General features: G+C 40.4%; 1 protein-coding gene across 1 annotated transcript in view; it reads right to left on the bottom strand.

Annotated features, from left to right (window-relative positions):
• The window catches only part of LOC115658662, a 28,661-nt gene extending 19,274 nt beyond the window's left edge, over positions 1-9,387 (bottom strand). Inside the window, exons 1-10 of the mRNA XM_030577934.1 lie at positions 9,291-9,387; positions 8,508-8,618; positions 7,069-7,198; positions 6,530-6,623; positions 5,150-5,300; positions 4,859-5,021; positions 4,220-4,345; positions 3,549-3,611; positions 1,817-1,939; positions 419-574 (exon numbers count right to left, since the gene is read on the bottom strand). Coding sequence (XP_030433794.1) covers positions 419-574; positions 1,817-1,939; positions 3,549-3,611; positions 4,220-4,345; positions 4,859-5,021; positions 5,150-5,300; positions 6,530-6,623; positions 7,069-7,198; positions 8,508-8,613 — 1,112 coding nt within the window. The 5' untranslated portion in view covers positions 8,614-8,618; positions 9,291-9,387. The remainder of the gene's footprint in view (positions 1-418; positions 575-1,816; positions 1,940-3,548; positions 3,612-4,219; positions 4,346-4,858; positions 5,022-5,149; positions 5,301-6,529; positions 6,624-7,068; positions 7,199-8,507; positions 8,619-9,290) is intronic.
• Positions 9,388-12,609: the final 3,222 nt, after the last annotated feature.

Here is a 12,609-nt window from a genome sequence, read left to right as displayed (position 1 = left end):
CCCTGGCATGCAGTGCACCCAACTCTCACCCCCTTACCCCTGCTTGCCGATCCAAAAAAAGAAACAAAGCTACAACATGCAAGCTACAAGCCAAACAAACAACAAGCCAAAAACTAGCAACTCGCAAGCCAATTAAGCCAAAAACAAGTCCAATTTCTGCATTTTTTTCCATGGGTTTGGCATGTCTGCTGAGAATTACTGGGTATTAAGGAGACAAAAAAGGAGTGGAGAAGAGAAGCAGCAAGCTTCTTTGTGAGTTGTACATTTTAAGACCAATAAGGGAGGAAGGGAGGGTGTGTGTGTGTCTCTCACTCACACTCACACTCACACTGCAATTTTAGGTGTTTGAAAGACATCATGCTCTATAAAGCTGATATGATGCAGAATGCAATTCCTCAAAAGACGGATAAGAACTTACTGTCCCTGGTTTTCCATTTTTTCTACTCGAGCTTGTATGACAGGAAGTACTTCCCACAGAAATACTTTCTTTCCTTTCTGTGTTCTTTGACCAGTGATGTTCTGGCCTTTTAAGACAGTTGTCAGTAATCCATGATCCCATGGCACCACATTTAGGCTGAAAATTAAAGTTAAAGAATATTTTTTCTAAAAACTATTGCAAGGTACTACAAGAATTCACAAAACAGAGAAAAAAGTGAAACCCATATCACTGCAATACCACAACTTTTTTTTTTTATATATATTATGTTAAGGTTTGGTGCAACATGGACTGCTATAAAATATTTCTAAAGGTTATGACTTATTTCAGAAAATTAACTTGATGGATCCCATGTTAGTCATGGCAGCAGAATGAAGCTACTAGCACCAACATAAAGTAGTGATGCTACTGGCACTAAGCTAGTTACTGGCAGCAGTCCTTGGTGCAATACATCACCAATATTCAGGACAATTATCTGTTAGAAGAAAATTGTGTTGGAATAGATATTTGTGTGGGTTGCTACAGAGATTGTATTGATCGTGCCAGACTAATCCTTCTCGCTAAGTCATCATAACGCTCACAGTATATTTGACTCAGTAAATCTTGAGTTTGCTAAGCTAAAAACCACCTAAGAACCTAGACCACATAACCATTGCATCTAAAAATGGTTGTTTGCCACCCAAGTGCTGACAGTTCTAATTTAAATGTCCACAAACCACATACGCGTGACACCATGTAGCCTTTTCCAAGAAATTTCAGTCATTTTGTTTGGAAGTACCAGAACATTAGCCAGACAATATTTTGACAATGTGTGTGTTATGAAGATATGAGATATCATAATGAATGCTTACATAATTATTACAAACTTGTGACCATTTTCTGCAGTGACTTCTAAAGGCAAATAAAAGTAAGCCTGATGTAGCCCTACTGTTTAAGCTTCCATTTCCCAGACTGCCAGTGAAAGGAATACACCTCTACTCCGATATAACACAACCCAATATGACATGAATTTGGATATAATGCGGTAAAGCAGCGCACGGGGGGGGGGGGGGGAGGAGGAGGGTTGTGCACTCTGGCTGATCAAAGCAAATTCGATATAACGTGGTTTCACCTATAACGCAGTAAGATTTTTTGGCTCCTGAGAACAGAGTTATACCAGGGCAGAGGTGTATTTAGTAGGAAACTAACTAGTTTCTATTAAACTACATGCCAGGCTTTGCCTCTGGACAGTTTTCAAGAGTTCAGGTTGTTGGCCACAGTCTGTTGCAGCAACACATTAGAAACCTCAATCGATTTAACGTGTAAATACTCCCTTTCACACTTGAGTACATTCAAGTCCACCGAGTAATAACATTTAGTCAATAGAAGCAAAGAACATACCTATTTGAGAAGGCATAGCAGTGACAGGGAAGTGAGATAGTCTGGAAAAAACTAATGAATTTTTCATATAAAACTTTTGGAAATTCACACAGCACGAGCATCCTCTGAAGTTGTGTTGTAATCCTGCATTTACAAAAATAAACTAGTTTTAAAAGTCAGCGATGTGAGTAACATCTTTTGAAGCCAGCTGAATTGTTCACTAGGTCAGTTTCCTTTTCTGATTAGGAACAAGTCTATAGTGTTTTATAAAAAATTTCAAAGGGACACTTTTTAGACAAAATCCATATTTTAATCCAAACAATTGTACAAGATTTACTGTGACACTACACCTCGTATTCATCGTGGGGGTACGACGATGACATAATTATGATGCAATTTGTACAAGATGAGTCATGTGAGGGGTCACTGGAAAACAAAGTCAAGATTTGCCTGTGTGAATGCTGGTGGAAGTTAGGACCAGGAGCGGTCTATCACTTCTCACAGCAATGTAGTGCTAAGAGGGAGCCCAGACCGGTGAGTCAGAGGGCTCAGTGGTACCCCAGTTTCAGGTGGCACATGTGGGATGGGGCAAACAGCCATCACACTTACACTGGTTGTAAGTTTTCTGTTTTTAAAAGTCAAGTATTTATTGTGTTTTTTTTTTAAATCAAAGATCCTCCTGCACTGTTCATGACATAAACCCTACAGCATCATGCCAGTGTATATCAAATTAGATAGATCACTTGTAGTCAAATTTCAAAAACAAAACAGAACAGTAGTGGTAAAAAAAATCAATTCGATTTAAAATTTGAGATTTTTTTTTTTAAAGTAAAATATTTTAAATGGACACTGTCCTTTTAAATAAGTAACTTCAAATGCCATTACAAAACATTTAATAGGTATGTAGCAGCGAGTAGCAAGTCCATTCTGACATCAACCATTGATATTGCAAGAGTGGTGGCGAAAATACACTTGATTTCACTGTTCCTTACTCAAGTGGGAGTTCCAAAACAAATCAAGGAAAATTGGGGGGCGAATCCTATTTCATGTTCCTTCAAGATCATGTTTTTATTCTCTTGAAGCCCTAGTCACAACCAGGGCCCCTGGGGCTGCGTGCTGTACAAAACACAGAACAAGATGATGGTTCCTGTCACATACAGTATATAATGTGAATGATAAGGCATTACCTTTGTAAAGAATTATTTCTCTAATGTAAAAAGCCGTCATTTATACTGATGACAGATGTAGGCTGCACCTGGCCATTGGTTTAAATTAGGGAAACAGTGGGAGGGAAAGGATTTAAGTCTTCTCAAAAATCAGTTCTTATCTTTGTGGCTGGTGGATTTACTGTTAAAAGTAAACTGAAAAGCTAAAGTAAGAATTGAGTTAAGCAAAGAAATTTGTGTTACATGTCTCCATTCCTCAGGCTTTGGAAGAAATTTAGTAGAGTGGTAAGTTTTAACTAACCTTTTCTACTGATATATCCTGGTTTATATAATATAATTAATTGTGTAACATTATGGATACAGTTAGTATTACTTACTGTTAGAGCTATACAATTCACCTTTAAGGAATTCTAGATGAGGAAATTTAGATTTTGAGCACCAAAGCCATTTTAAACCCTTCAGTAACTGAAGATGGCCTTTGAGGATCTGATGTGTTAATGTACTTTGTAACACAGCTGCAGAAACTTTGCAGCCAGCCACTATCCCATTGACATCTGAATCTCACACGATACTAACCGAAGTCTTACCTTTCCATTAGACAAGGTACAGCCATCCTCAAAGATTCAGAGACACCAAGATTTTGCAAGTTCCTAACACAAATGCATTAGTTCAGTGCTTACATACTCTTTCTAGGACTGGTTTTAAAGCAATCAAATTGACAAGAGAAACAAGTGAAAACTAGTTTCCATAAACAGATTGCATTCTGCCCCATTGAACTTTATTAGAAACTATTCCAAAGTATTTGCAGAGTTATAATAAACTCAACGCATTGAGTACTTTCTACAATTAATATCATCTGTATTACCATAGCGCTTAAAGCCTTGACTGAAGTGAGGGCATCTATTGTGCTAGACACTGTACAAATATATAGCAAGAGATAGCTCTTCAAGGCAGGGGTTTACAAGCTCAACACACAAAACAGAGATGGGAAATTATTCCTCATTTTAAAGATGGGGAACTGAAACAGAGAGATAGAGTGACTGGCCCAAGCTCATAAAAGAAGTCCAGATAGCACAAGTTGCAATCTAATTAACTATTAAACCATCCTCCCGCTTTGTTTGGGATTTCCAGCTTCTCTCTCATTTTGATTTAAAATTATTTTAAGCTCTGCCATTATTCAGTAATAAATCATCTGGGGCGAACGGCTACAACTACAGCAAAGGGGCTTGGGGATTAGATGGTGAACTGGAATACTTACTGAGCAGGGTCCTTATGAAGTGCTATTTCTTTGGCTGCTCCCAGGAGCATGACAGCAGCAGCTTTAGGATTCTCTTTTTCTGCCTGATTTAAAAATGTTGTCACCAGTGCAAAAACGCCAGAATATCTAAGAGAATTAAAAGTCCTTACAGTGAAGTATATCTGCACTGAACTGGTTTGTCAGCATGAAAAGTGTTCGCACAAAATACTATAGTTAGCATTTAAATTGACTAGTCACGACACTTCAGATTCTTTCAAGAGAAAGACAAGTCGTTTAAAGTAAAACAGCAACATTTAAAAGGAATGTATTGGGATTGAAATTGGACCCTCTACCCCATTAAAAAAAGAATCTAGTCAGGAAGCAGAATTTAATTTTAAACTTCCATGAATTATAAACAGTGAGGAAAAACTGTTCAATATTTGGTCACACAAGGACAGAAGGTAAAGCTTAGGGGTTCGTTTGAACTGGATCCTGGTCTCACCTAACTGGGGAAGGGGGGAAAAAGTGAGTTTTCTATGCATGGTTTAAGTTATTAACCTTAGGTTGTGATGAGTCTAACTGTGCTTTATTTTCTGGAAAGCAAATCCCTGTGAATTAAACAATATTCCTTGGAAATTCACTGAACCCTCTCAGAGTTACCTGTATATAAGCTCCACATGGCGCTGTCTGCAGATATTACATTGCCCAGGTCCCCGCTTTGGGTGACAGAAACATTCATGTGAATTGGGAGACACTCTCTCACCAACCAGATATGTGTTATATTCCACTGAAAGTTCATGAATAAACTTTATCAGAAGGTTTCCTGGGGGATTGAGGAGGAAAGAGTGTTGAAATATATTTTCTTCTAGAAGAGTTATGCTCATAAAAAGTTCTATATATTATATAATAAACCTCGCTGATTTTGAGACAGCGCAAAAGCATAATGCTTACCACCATGTCGAAGGTCTGCATCTATATCTGTGAGCTCCAAGTTGAACATCACGAGAACACCAGCCAAGGCCAAACCACGCTGGTCTCTCCAGAATGTGCTTTTGTTATGTGCATTGCAGTGACAGTGAGAAGGAGCTGTCCAGTTTTGGCACTGTTTTAAGAGGGGAAGAGGGGAAAGGAAGAGAAAAAATTGCATTTAAGTTAACCAAAAGAAAAATTAGCTATGATCTCTCGCTCAGCGAGGTCAACATTGCAACCATATTGCTAGGTATCTTTTATACTAAGCTACTGCATATTCATATGCAAACGTTAGCTGATTTTACAAACTGTAAGTAACATATCTGTGCCTGGAAAGGCATAATCTACACTATAAACCTCCTGGATAAATCTACTATGTCAAAATTACATAGTACTTCTCTCACATCACCAGACCTAGACTAAAGAATATAAAACAGCCACTGTCTCATTGGTTGTGAGCACGGAGATTTTAGTTTTATTTACTCTTTAGTATATTTCTTTCAATTCCCAGTGTGCTCAAATTCCAAATTTAAGATACTGAAGAGTGCATATTTCCAGTTGTTGGTTGATACTATTACAGGAGAGGAATTACATGAAAAGCAGACTGATATAGAAAGAGTGGGAACTGGATCTTCAAAAGATTAAGCCTTTGTACTTGTGTAACTAACTCACAGGGATGTTGTGAGGCTCAATTATTTAGTATCCATAAAGCGCTGTCATTCCTGGAGGAAAGGTATATAGTTTAAACTCGCTAAGTTTAGTGAATATAGAAAAAAAACCTGACAATATTTTAAGCTACGTTTGAGCTAATGAACCATTTTCTATAGAACACTTGGCTCCATGTTCAAAACTTCCCTAAAATCTGGGTAAAGAGCTGGAATATTTTGATGAATTGCACATTTGTTTTAAATTTTAGCCTTTTTTTTTAACCTGTCTGCAATAAAAAGCGGAGAAATCTGAATATTTTTGATATAAAGCTAATCCGGGAGGGGTGGGGGGAAGAGAGAGAATCAGAGGTTACTTCCACAGAATACACAATGCAAGCCACCACCATTGCGACCAAAACAAACAAGAGCTACACCAGCTGAGGATCTGGCCCCATAAGTTTACAGAAATTGTTCTAGTAAGCTGTTTTAGTAGCAATTTGAAGAGACAATTATTTGATGTTTAGGAAACTATGTTAAAATACTCAATGTTATATTATTTATTGTTTTAATTAGATCCTGTATAAGAGGACAGGATACTGGGCTTGATGGACCTTTGGTCTGACCCAGTATGGCCATTCTTATGGTTCCTATTATATAATTCACTTTGGACAACTCAAGTCTGTGTTTGATAACTACACCTCAAGCCCTTCCTTACCTCAGAAGCTAGCTTATCACAAATGTAGCAGTAGCACTGATCACAGATATTGGCATTGTTCTCAAGGGGTGAACGTGTTTCACTCTCTGCTCGCCTGTAAGTTGATAAAGCAGAAAATTATTTATAGTATATACTAAATAACTGTTCTGTTCCTCTTCTACTTCATGACAGTTTTTCTGATTATTAAAACCCTGCCACAATTATTTAACACAATCAGCAAATAAACTTACACCGGTAACACTTAATATATAGCACTAAGGCACACACACAAAAAAACAAAACACCACAATATTTGAGAATAGCATGTGGCCCAGCAGGAAAGTTGAGACATTGATCTGTGCCCTGATTGCAATTATATGATTTAAATTTTCTAGACATAAAAAAAAAAAAAAATGTCACTGATATGGGGCTTTTTCAGACTCTTCTACTGAAATTTAGTACAAATTAAATAAATGTACACAAAATATCAATAAAAAAAATCTGGTATTATTCCCTATAAAAGAGGAAACCCATAGTAGACACTGTGCTACTCAACATACTCAAATGGGTGTGTCATACAGTCATATCTTCCATGAGGCATCACTTTCCCTTGTTTACAGAAAGTAACTACTAGTTCACATTCCTCATCCACAATTTCTTCAGCTTTCTTGTCTTCCAGTATAGGTTTTTCTGTAAAAAGGGAAATACATTGTGATTTATTTCAGAGCAAAATGGTTTCAGATTTAGTTAAAACCAAAACTATTGGCTTTTATTCATTAAGCATGTTGGGGCAAAGATTGTCTTTGTTCAGTGTTTGAACAGAGACAAGCACAATCGGGTCCCGGTCTATGACTGGCACTACCATAACAGAAATTAAAGAGGTTATTCACATTGATACAGGACAGGCATTGGAAATCCTACTGGTACTTTGATACACAAACCAGCCGGATTTAAGGAAACTTGTTAACAACTTAAAACTACTTAGTGCTTAAAAAAAAAAAGTTAACATTTCTGGAGATCTTAAGTTGAATTTTTTTTAAAAGATGTGAAATACTGGGAGAACCTTGTGCTTTCTCTCTGTTTTTGAAAAAAATCTCATTTTCTAGCAGCATAAGCACTAATATCACACAGCTCGTCCTTGTATTAGTGACCCTCCTGATTCTCCCCAGTTTGTTCACTTACTACATAATAACGGTTTCTGCTGCTAAAGCCTGAAGATTTCCTGCATTTCAACTACTTCTCCGCATTTTAAACTTAACAAAATGAAGGATCATTAAATGGCAAAAGATGACTAAAATTTGTTTTATATTTGTCTGGCTTAGCTCACTTTCCATGGGGAGAGGGACCAGATGACCTAACGTGCTATTTCCATTTCTAGTTTCATGCAGATAGGATTCACTAAGTTGAATGGTAAAGGACAGGCAAGTTATCGCTATTTAGGAGACTTCAAAACAAAAAGCAAAAACCCACCATACACCAAACAAAAAACCCTAAGAACTACTCAAGGATGTGTTCTCTCTCTCCCCTGAGAGAAAAGGCTCCACTTTTTCTGATGAACATTTAGATTCTGGGGTAACAGTTACCAAATCCACTTAAAATACCTTTCCTTAAGTATTCTTTGCACTTTAAGGTAATTAAATGTAATAGACACCAATTTGAGAGAGACACAGTCCACTTACAAAATTCATCTTTTTTTTTTTTAATGTGTATTTTGTACCTGCTTTTGTAAATATTGCTAAGAGAGAAAGGAAATTCTTATTTTCCCAGTTTGTTTACTAAATGCATTTACAAACATTTTGTTTGTACCCTGTTTTATTTTTTTATATTATTTTTGCTGCCCCAGGTTAGTCAATTTTCTTCTTTGTTTTTGTGGTGTTTATACACTGCAACAACACCCTCACACTTTGATTATTTTAGAACTACAAACACTGGCAAACAAATCTGAACTTAAAAAAGTCTCTTTGCAGAGACTTACATAAGGCAAAAGCACAACACTTACGCAATGGTTCAACTAACAGGACTGAGTTCCCGAGAGGACTCTCAGCTTCATCATCACTTATCAGGATCACATTTTCCTCTTGTGCAACTCCTTGCTCTGGGCCCATGATACCTAATCTCAAAAAGAAAAAGCAATTCGGGACTAGAGGAGAGAAATAAACTTTGCACTTTGCTAAAATACATTGCTTATAATATAGAGCTTTTCCTCAAAACACTTCAAAGTGCTTACAATGCAGGTGAGTGTCATTATCCCCATTTTACAAATGAGGAAACTAAGGCTCACAGAGGGGACACGGGTGCTCAAAGCTGCCCAGCAGGCCAGTGGCACAGCTAGGAACAAAACTCAGGTTTCCAGAGCCTTAGTGCAATGCTCTATCACCTAGGCCACCCTGCTCATCTTAGTAGCCTTTAAAGGGCCCCGGTGCTTTGGCTGGCAGCTCTGCAGATCTCATACAAACACCACTCACAACACCGAAAGCTCCACATTCAGGGAGCTAGAAAGTTTTTAAAAAAAAATATTTGGACTTCCGACTCGTGATTTAAACTGCTCCTGCAGAACTAGCCCAAGAAAACTAGGACCGGGCTGAAGAGACCATTCCCTTCGCCCCCACCCCCCAGACCGCCCCCCACTGTCCCCGAACCCCAGACCCCCCAGACCGCCCCCCACTGTCCCCGAACCCCAGACCCCCCCGCCCCCCACTGTCCCCGGAACCCCAGACCCCCCCTCCCCCAGCGCGCGCTCTCTCTCTTTCCACCCCCCACCACACCCTCACACAGCGCCCACCCCGCCACTGCCCTTCTGCCGCCAACAGCGGCCGCCGTCGCCTTTCAATTCTCGCGGCTGATGCGCCGGGCAGGACTTCCGGCGCCGCGACCCGGCGGGGCGGGCCGGGGACCTGGCAGCGGCAGCGGCGCTTCCGCCAGGACTTAACGATCCGCTAAGGGGTCACGTGACAGGCGCTGCGGCGGCCATGTTGGGTCCTGGCGCTGCGTGCGGAAGGTTCCATCTGGGCCAGACAATGGGGGAGGGGGGCATCCAGAGGCGCCGGGCTGTAGGGGGCAGCGACAGTAGTTGGGCCTGGGCCCTACCCCAGAGACCTCACCCCCCCAGTCCGCACAGGCCTGCCCGAGCCCAGACCCGCCTCCTGCCCCCTCATCGCCAGCCCAGAGCACCCCCACACCCCTGACCACCCCCCCATACCCCAAACCCCTCGTCCCCAGCCAGAGCCCCGATACCCCATCCCACACCCCTGACCACCCCCCCATACCCCAAACCCCTTGTCCCCAGTCTGGAGCCCCCTCCTGCCCTCCAAACCCCTCGTCCCCAGCCCCTGCCCCAGCATCTGCACCCACAACCAGAACCCCATATCCCCACACCACAATCCCCGCCCCAGCCTGGAGCCCCCTCCCACACCCTGAACCCCTCATTTCTAGCCCCACCCCAGAGCCCCCACCTCAGCCAGCCCATTGAAAATGAGGGAGGGAGTGAGACTGATGAGAGGGAACGACGGGGGGGGGGGGGGATTGGAGAAGGGGAGGGGTAAGGGGGTTCGGTTTTATGGGAGTAGAAAGTAGCAACCCCACAAAAACTTATGTCCAAATAAATTTGTTAGTCTCTAAGGTGCCCCAAGGACTCTCCCTTGTATTTGCAAATACATCCAGGTCTTTCTCCTCTCTGTCACTTCCAACTGTTAAGTCCCCAGCTTTATAGCAGAAATTCTGGTTGTTAGTCCCTAAATGGATGACCTTGCACTTTGCACTATTAAATATCATCCCATTTTTATTACTCCAGTTTACAAGGTCATCCAGGTCTTCTTGTATGATATTCCGGTCCTCCATATTGGCAATAACTCTCAACTTTGTGTCATCTGCAAATGTTATTAACACACTCTCTCCCACTTTTTATGCCAAGCTCAGTAATAAAAATGTTAAATAAGATTGGTCCCAAGACTGATTCTTGAGGAACTCCACTAGTAGTAACCGTCCTCTTGCCCGACAGTTCGCCTTTCACTGTGACCCATTGTAGTCTCCCCTTCAACTAGTTCCTTATCCACCTTTCAGGTCTCATATTAATCCCCATCTTCTCCAATTTAACTAATCATTTCTCATGTGGAACTGTATCAAATGTCTTACTGACATCCAGGTATTAGATCTACTGCATTTCCTTTGTCTAAAAAAGTCAGTTATCTTCTCAAAGATTTTGTTACCACCTCTTGAATCCAACTAGTGTAGAAAAATCTTTAATTACAGACGCTCCCCAACTTACGCAAGTATTCCATTCCAGAACACCTTCCGTAACTCTAATTTTGCATAAGTCGGAATCGTATACCTGAATATTATGCAAAAAAATCCACAACCGTCCTATTTCTAGCTTACGGAACTTTTTCCATAAAAGTGGATTTTGCGTAACCCCATGGAAAGTGAGCTAAGCCAGACAAATATAAAACAAATTTTAGTCATCTTTTGCCCTTTAATGATCCTTCATTTTGTTCAGTTTAAAATGCAGAGAAGTAGTTGAAATGCAGGAAATCTTCTTCAGGCTTTAGCAGCAGAAACCGTTATAACGTAATAGGTGAACAAACTGGGGAGGAGAATCAGGAGGGTCACTAATACAAGGACAAACTGTATGATATTAGTGCTTATGCTGCTAGAAAAAGTACCCGTCTGTACTTTCTATCATCTAGGTTACTCACTTTTTGCAGCTTCAAACCATTTAACTTTAGGAAACATCCTAACAGCCCTTTCTTATTTTAATCAAGCTGTTTATAAACACAAATCAAAGAAGGTTTTTTAAAGGCTTTTTAAGCTCCCCCTAGTACTGTGTGCATGTGCACAGCAGAGATTGAGTGAAGATGAGAAACAAAAAAAACAAAGTGGAAGAAGCCCCCCCACAAAACCCCAAACCCTGCAACCCACTACTTATAACATATTAAGAGCAATTAAAAAAAAAAACACCCAAATCTGCCTTTTGTAAGTGGCAAGTTGCTTGCAGTGTAAATGCGGGGAGGAGAAAAGGCCAAGCATGAGGCGACTGTATACTCTTAGTCCATGTGCTTGGAGAATATAAATCCAGGCACGTCTGGGGGCATTGCTAAGTCACCAGGCAAGTTGAGCAATGCCCCTGGTGTGGCCTTCTGCAGATGAGTCCTTGCATTGTAGCTCCCTTGCTGGACAATGGCACTTGATGGTTGTTTGACACCCGGCCCTGTGTTGGTTATCGTCTTTGCAGAGCTAGTATCTGGGCGCTTCCCAAACCCACAGCATAGTTTAGTGACAACCAAACAACACAATTCTCATAACTTCATATGCATTAAGGATATACATATTTAGATAGAACAGTGGGTTTCAGCAGATCATAATTTTTCCATAATATTTCATATAAAGCATGCCATGTGAGGTGTCACAATTAAACACAAATGATGAATATGGTGGTCCCCAGGGGTGTAGAGTGCCACAAAGGTTTTCTTTGCTTTAGATTGTAATTAAAATTTTGACCCCTTCTGGAACCACCAGCCTCCTGCTTGCCTTCCACAGGGAGTTGCAACTTTGTTGTTGAGAAACACTAGGCTACTATGACCTCCTCCATCATAGGGCCTATAACATTTTACCCAGTGATTCGTTCAGGGAATTGTTCTTCCCTACTATAGTTGTGTGTGTGTAAAGCAGCAGAATTTAGCCAGAAAGTGGAATATTTTATATTGCCATACTCCTTTTTAAAGTGTAACAGAAACAAATGTGGTTACAGAGTATTTCATTCTGCTTAATAACGATTGTGGCAAAATGAGCTAATCACAACACACTCTTCTCCATTAGAAATCGATCAGGCAATAGGGAAAAAGTCAACTAGCATAATCAAAACAATATCCATCACACTTCAAAACCACCTTGCTAACACTAGATGGTACTCTAGCTCTTTGCTGAGCTTTAAAATTGATGGTTTCTTTCTCTAGGAGCTTGGCCAAGTTGTGCAGCGAAACAGTTTTCAGAGCATGAAAAAGCCATAGAGAGAGTGCCACAACTTCCGATTATTAACTTGGCACCTAGGAAGCTATTGAAACTCAACTGCCACATATTCTCAGTTCCTTCTAAGGGAATATAAATAT

This window comes from Gopherus evgoodei, chromosome 10 (genome assembly GCF_007399415.2).
Source record: "Gopherus evgoodei ecotype Sinaloan lineage chromosome 10, rGopEvg1_v1.p, whole genome shotgun sequence".
Classification (NCBI taxonomy): Eukaryota; Metazoa; Chordata; order Testudines; family Testudinidae; genus Gopherus; species Gopherus evgoodei.
This window is presented reverse-complemented; position numbering and strand designations above follow the sequence as displayed.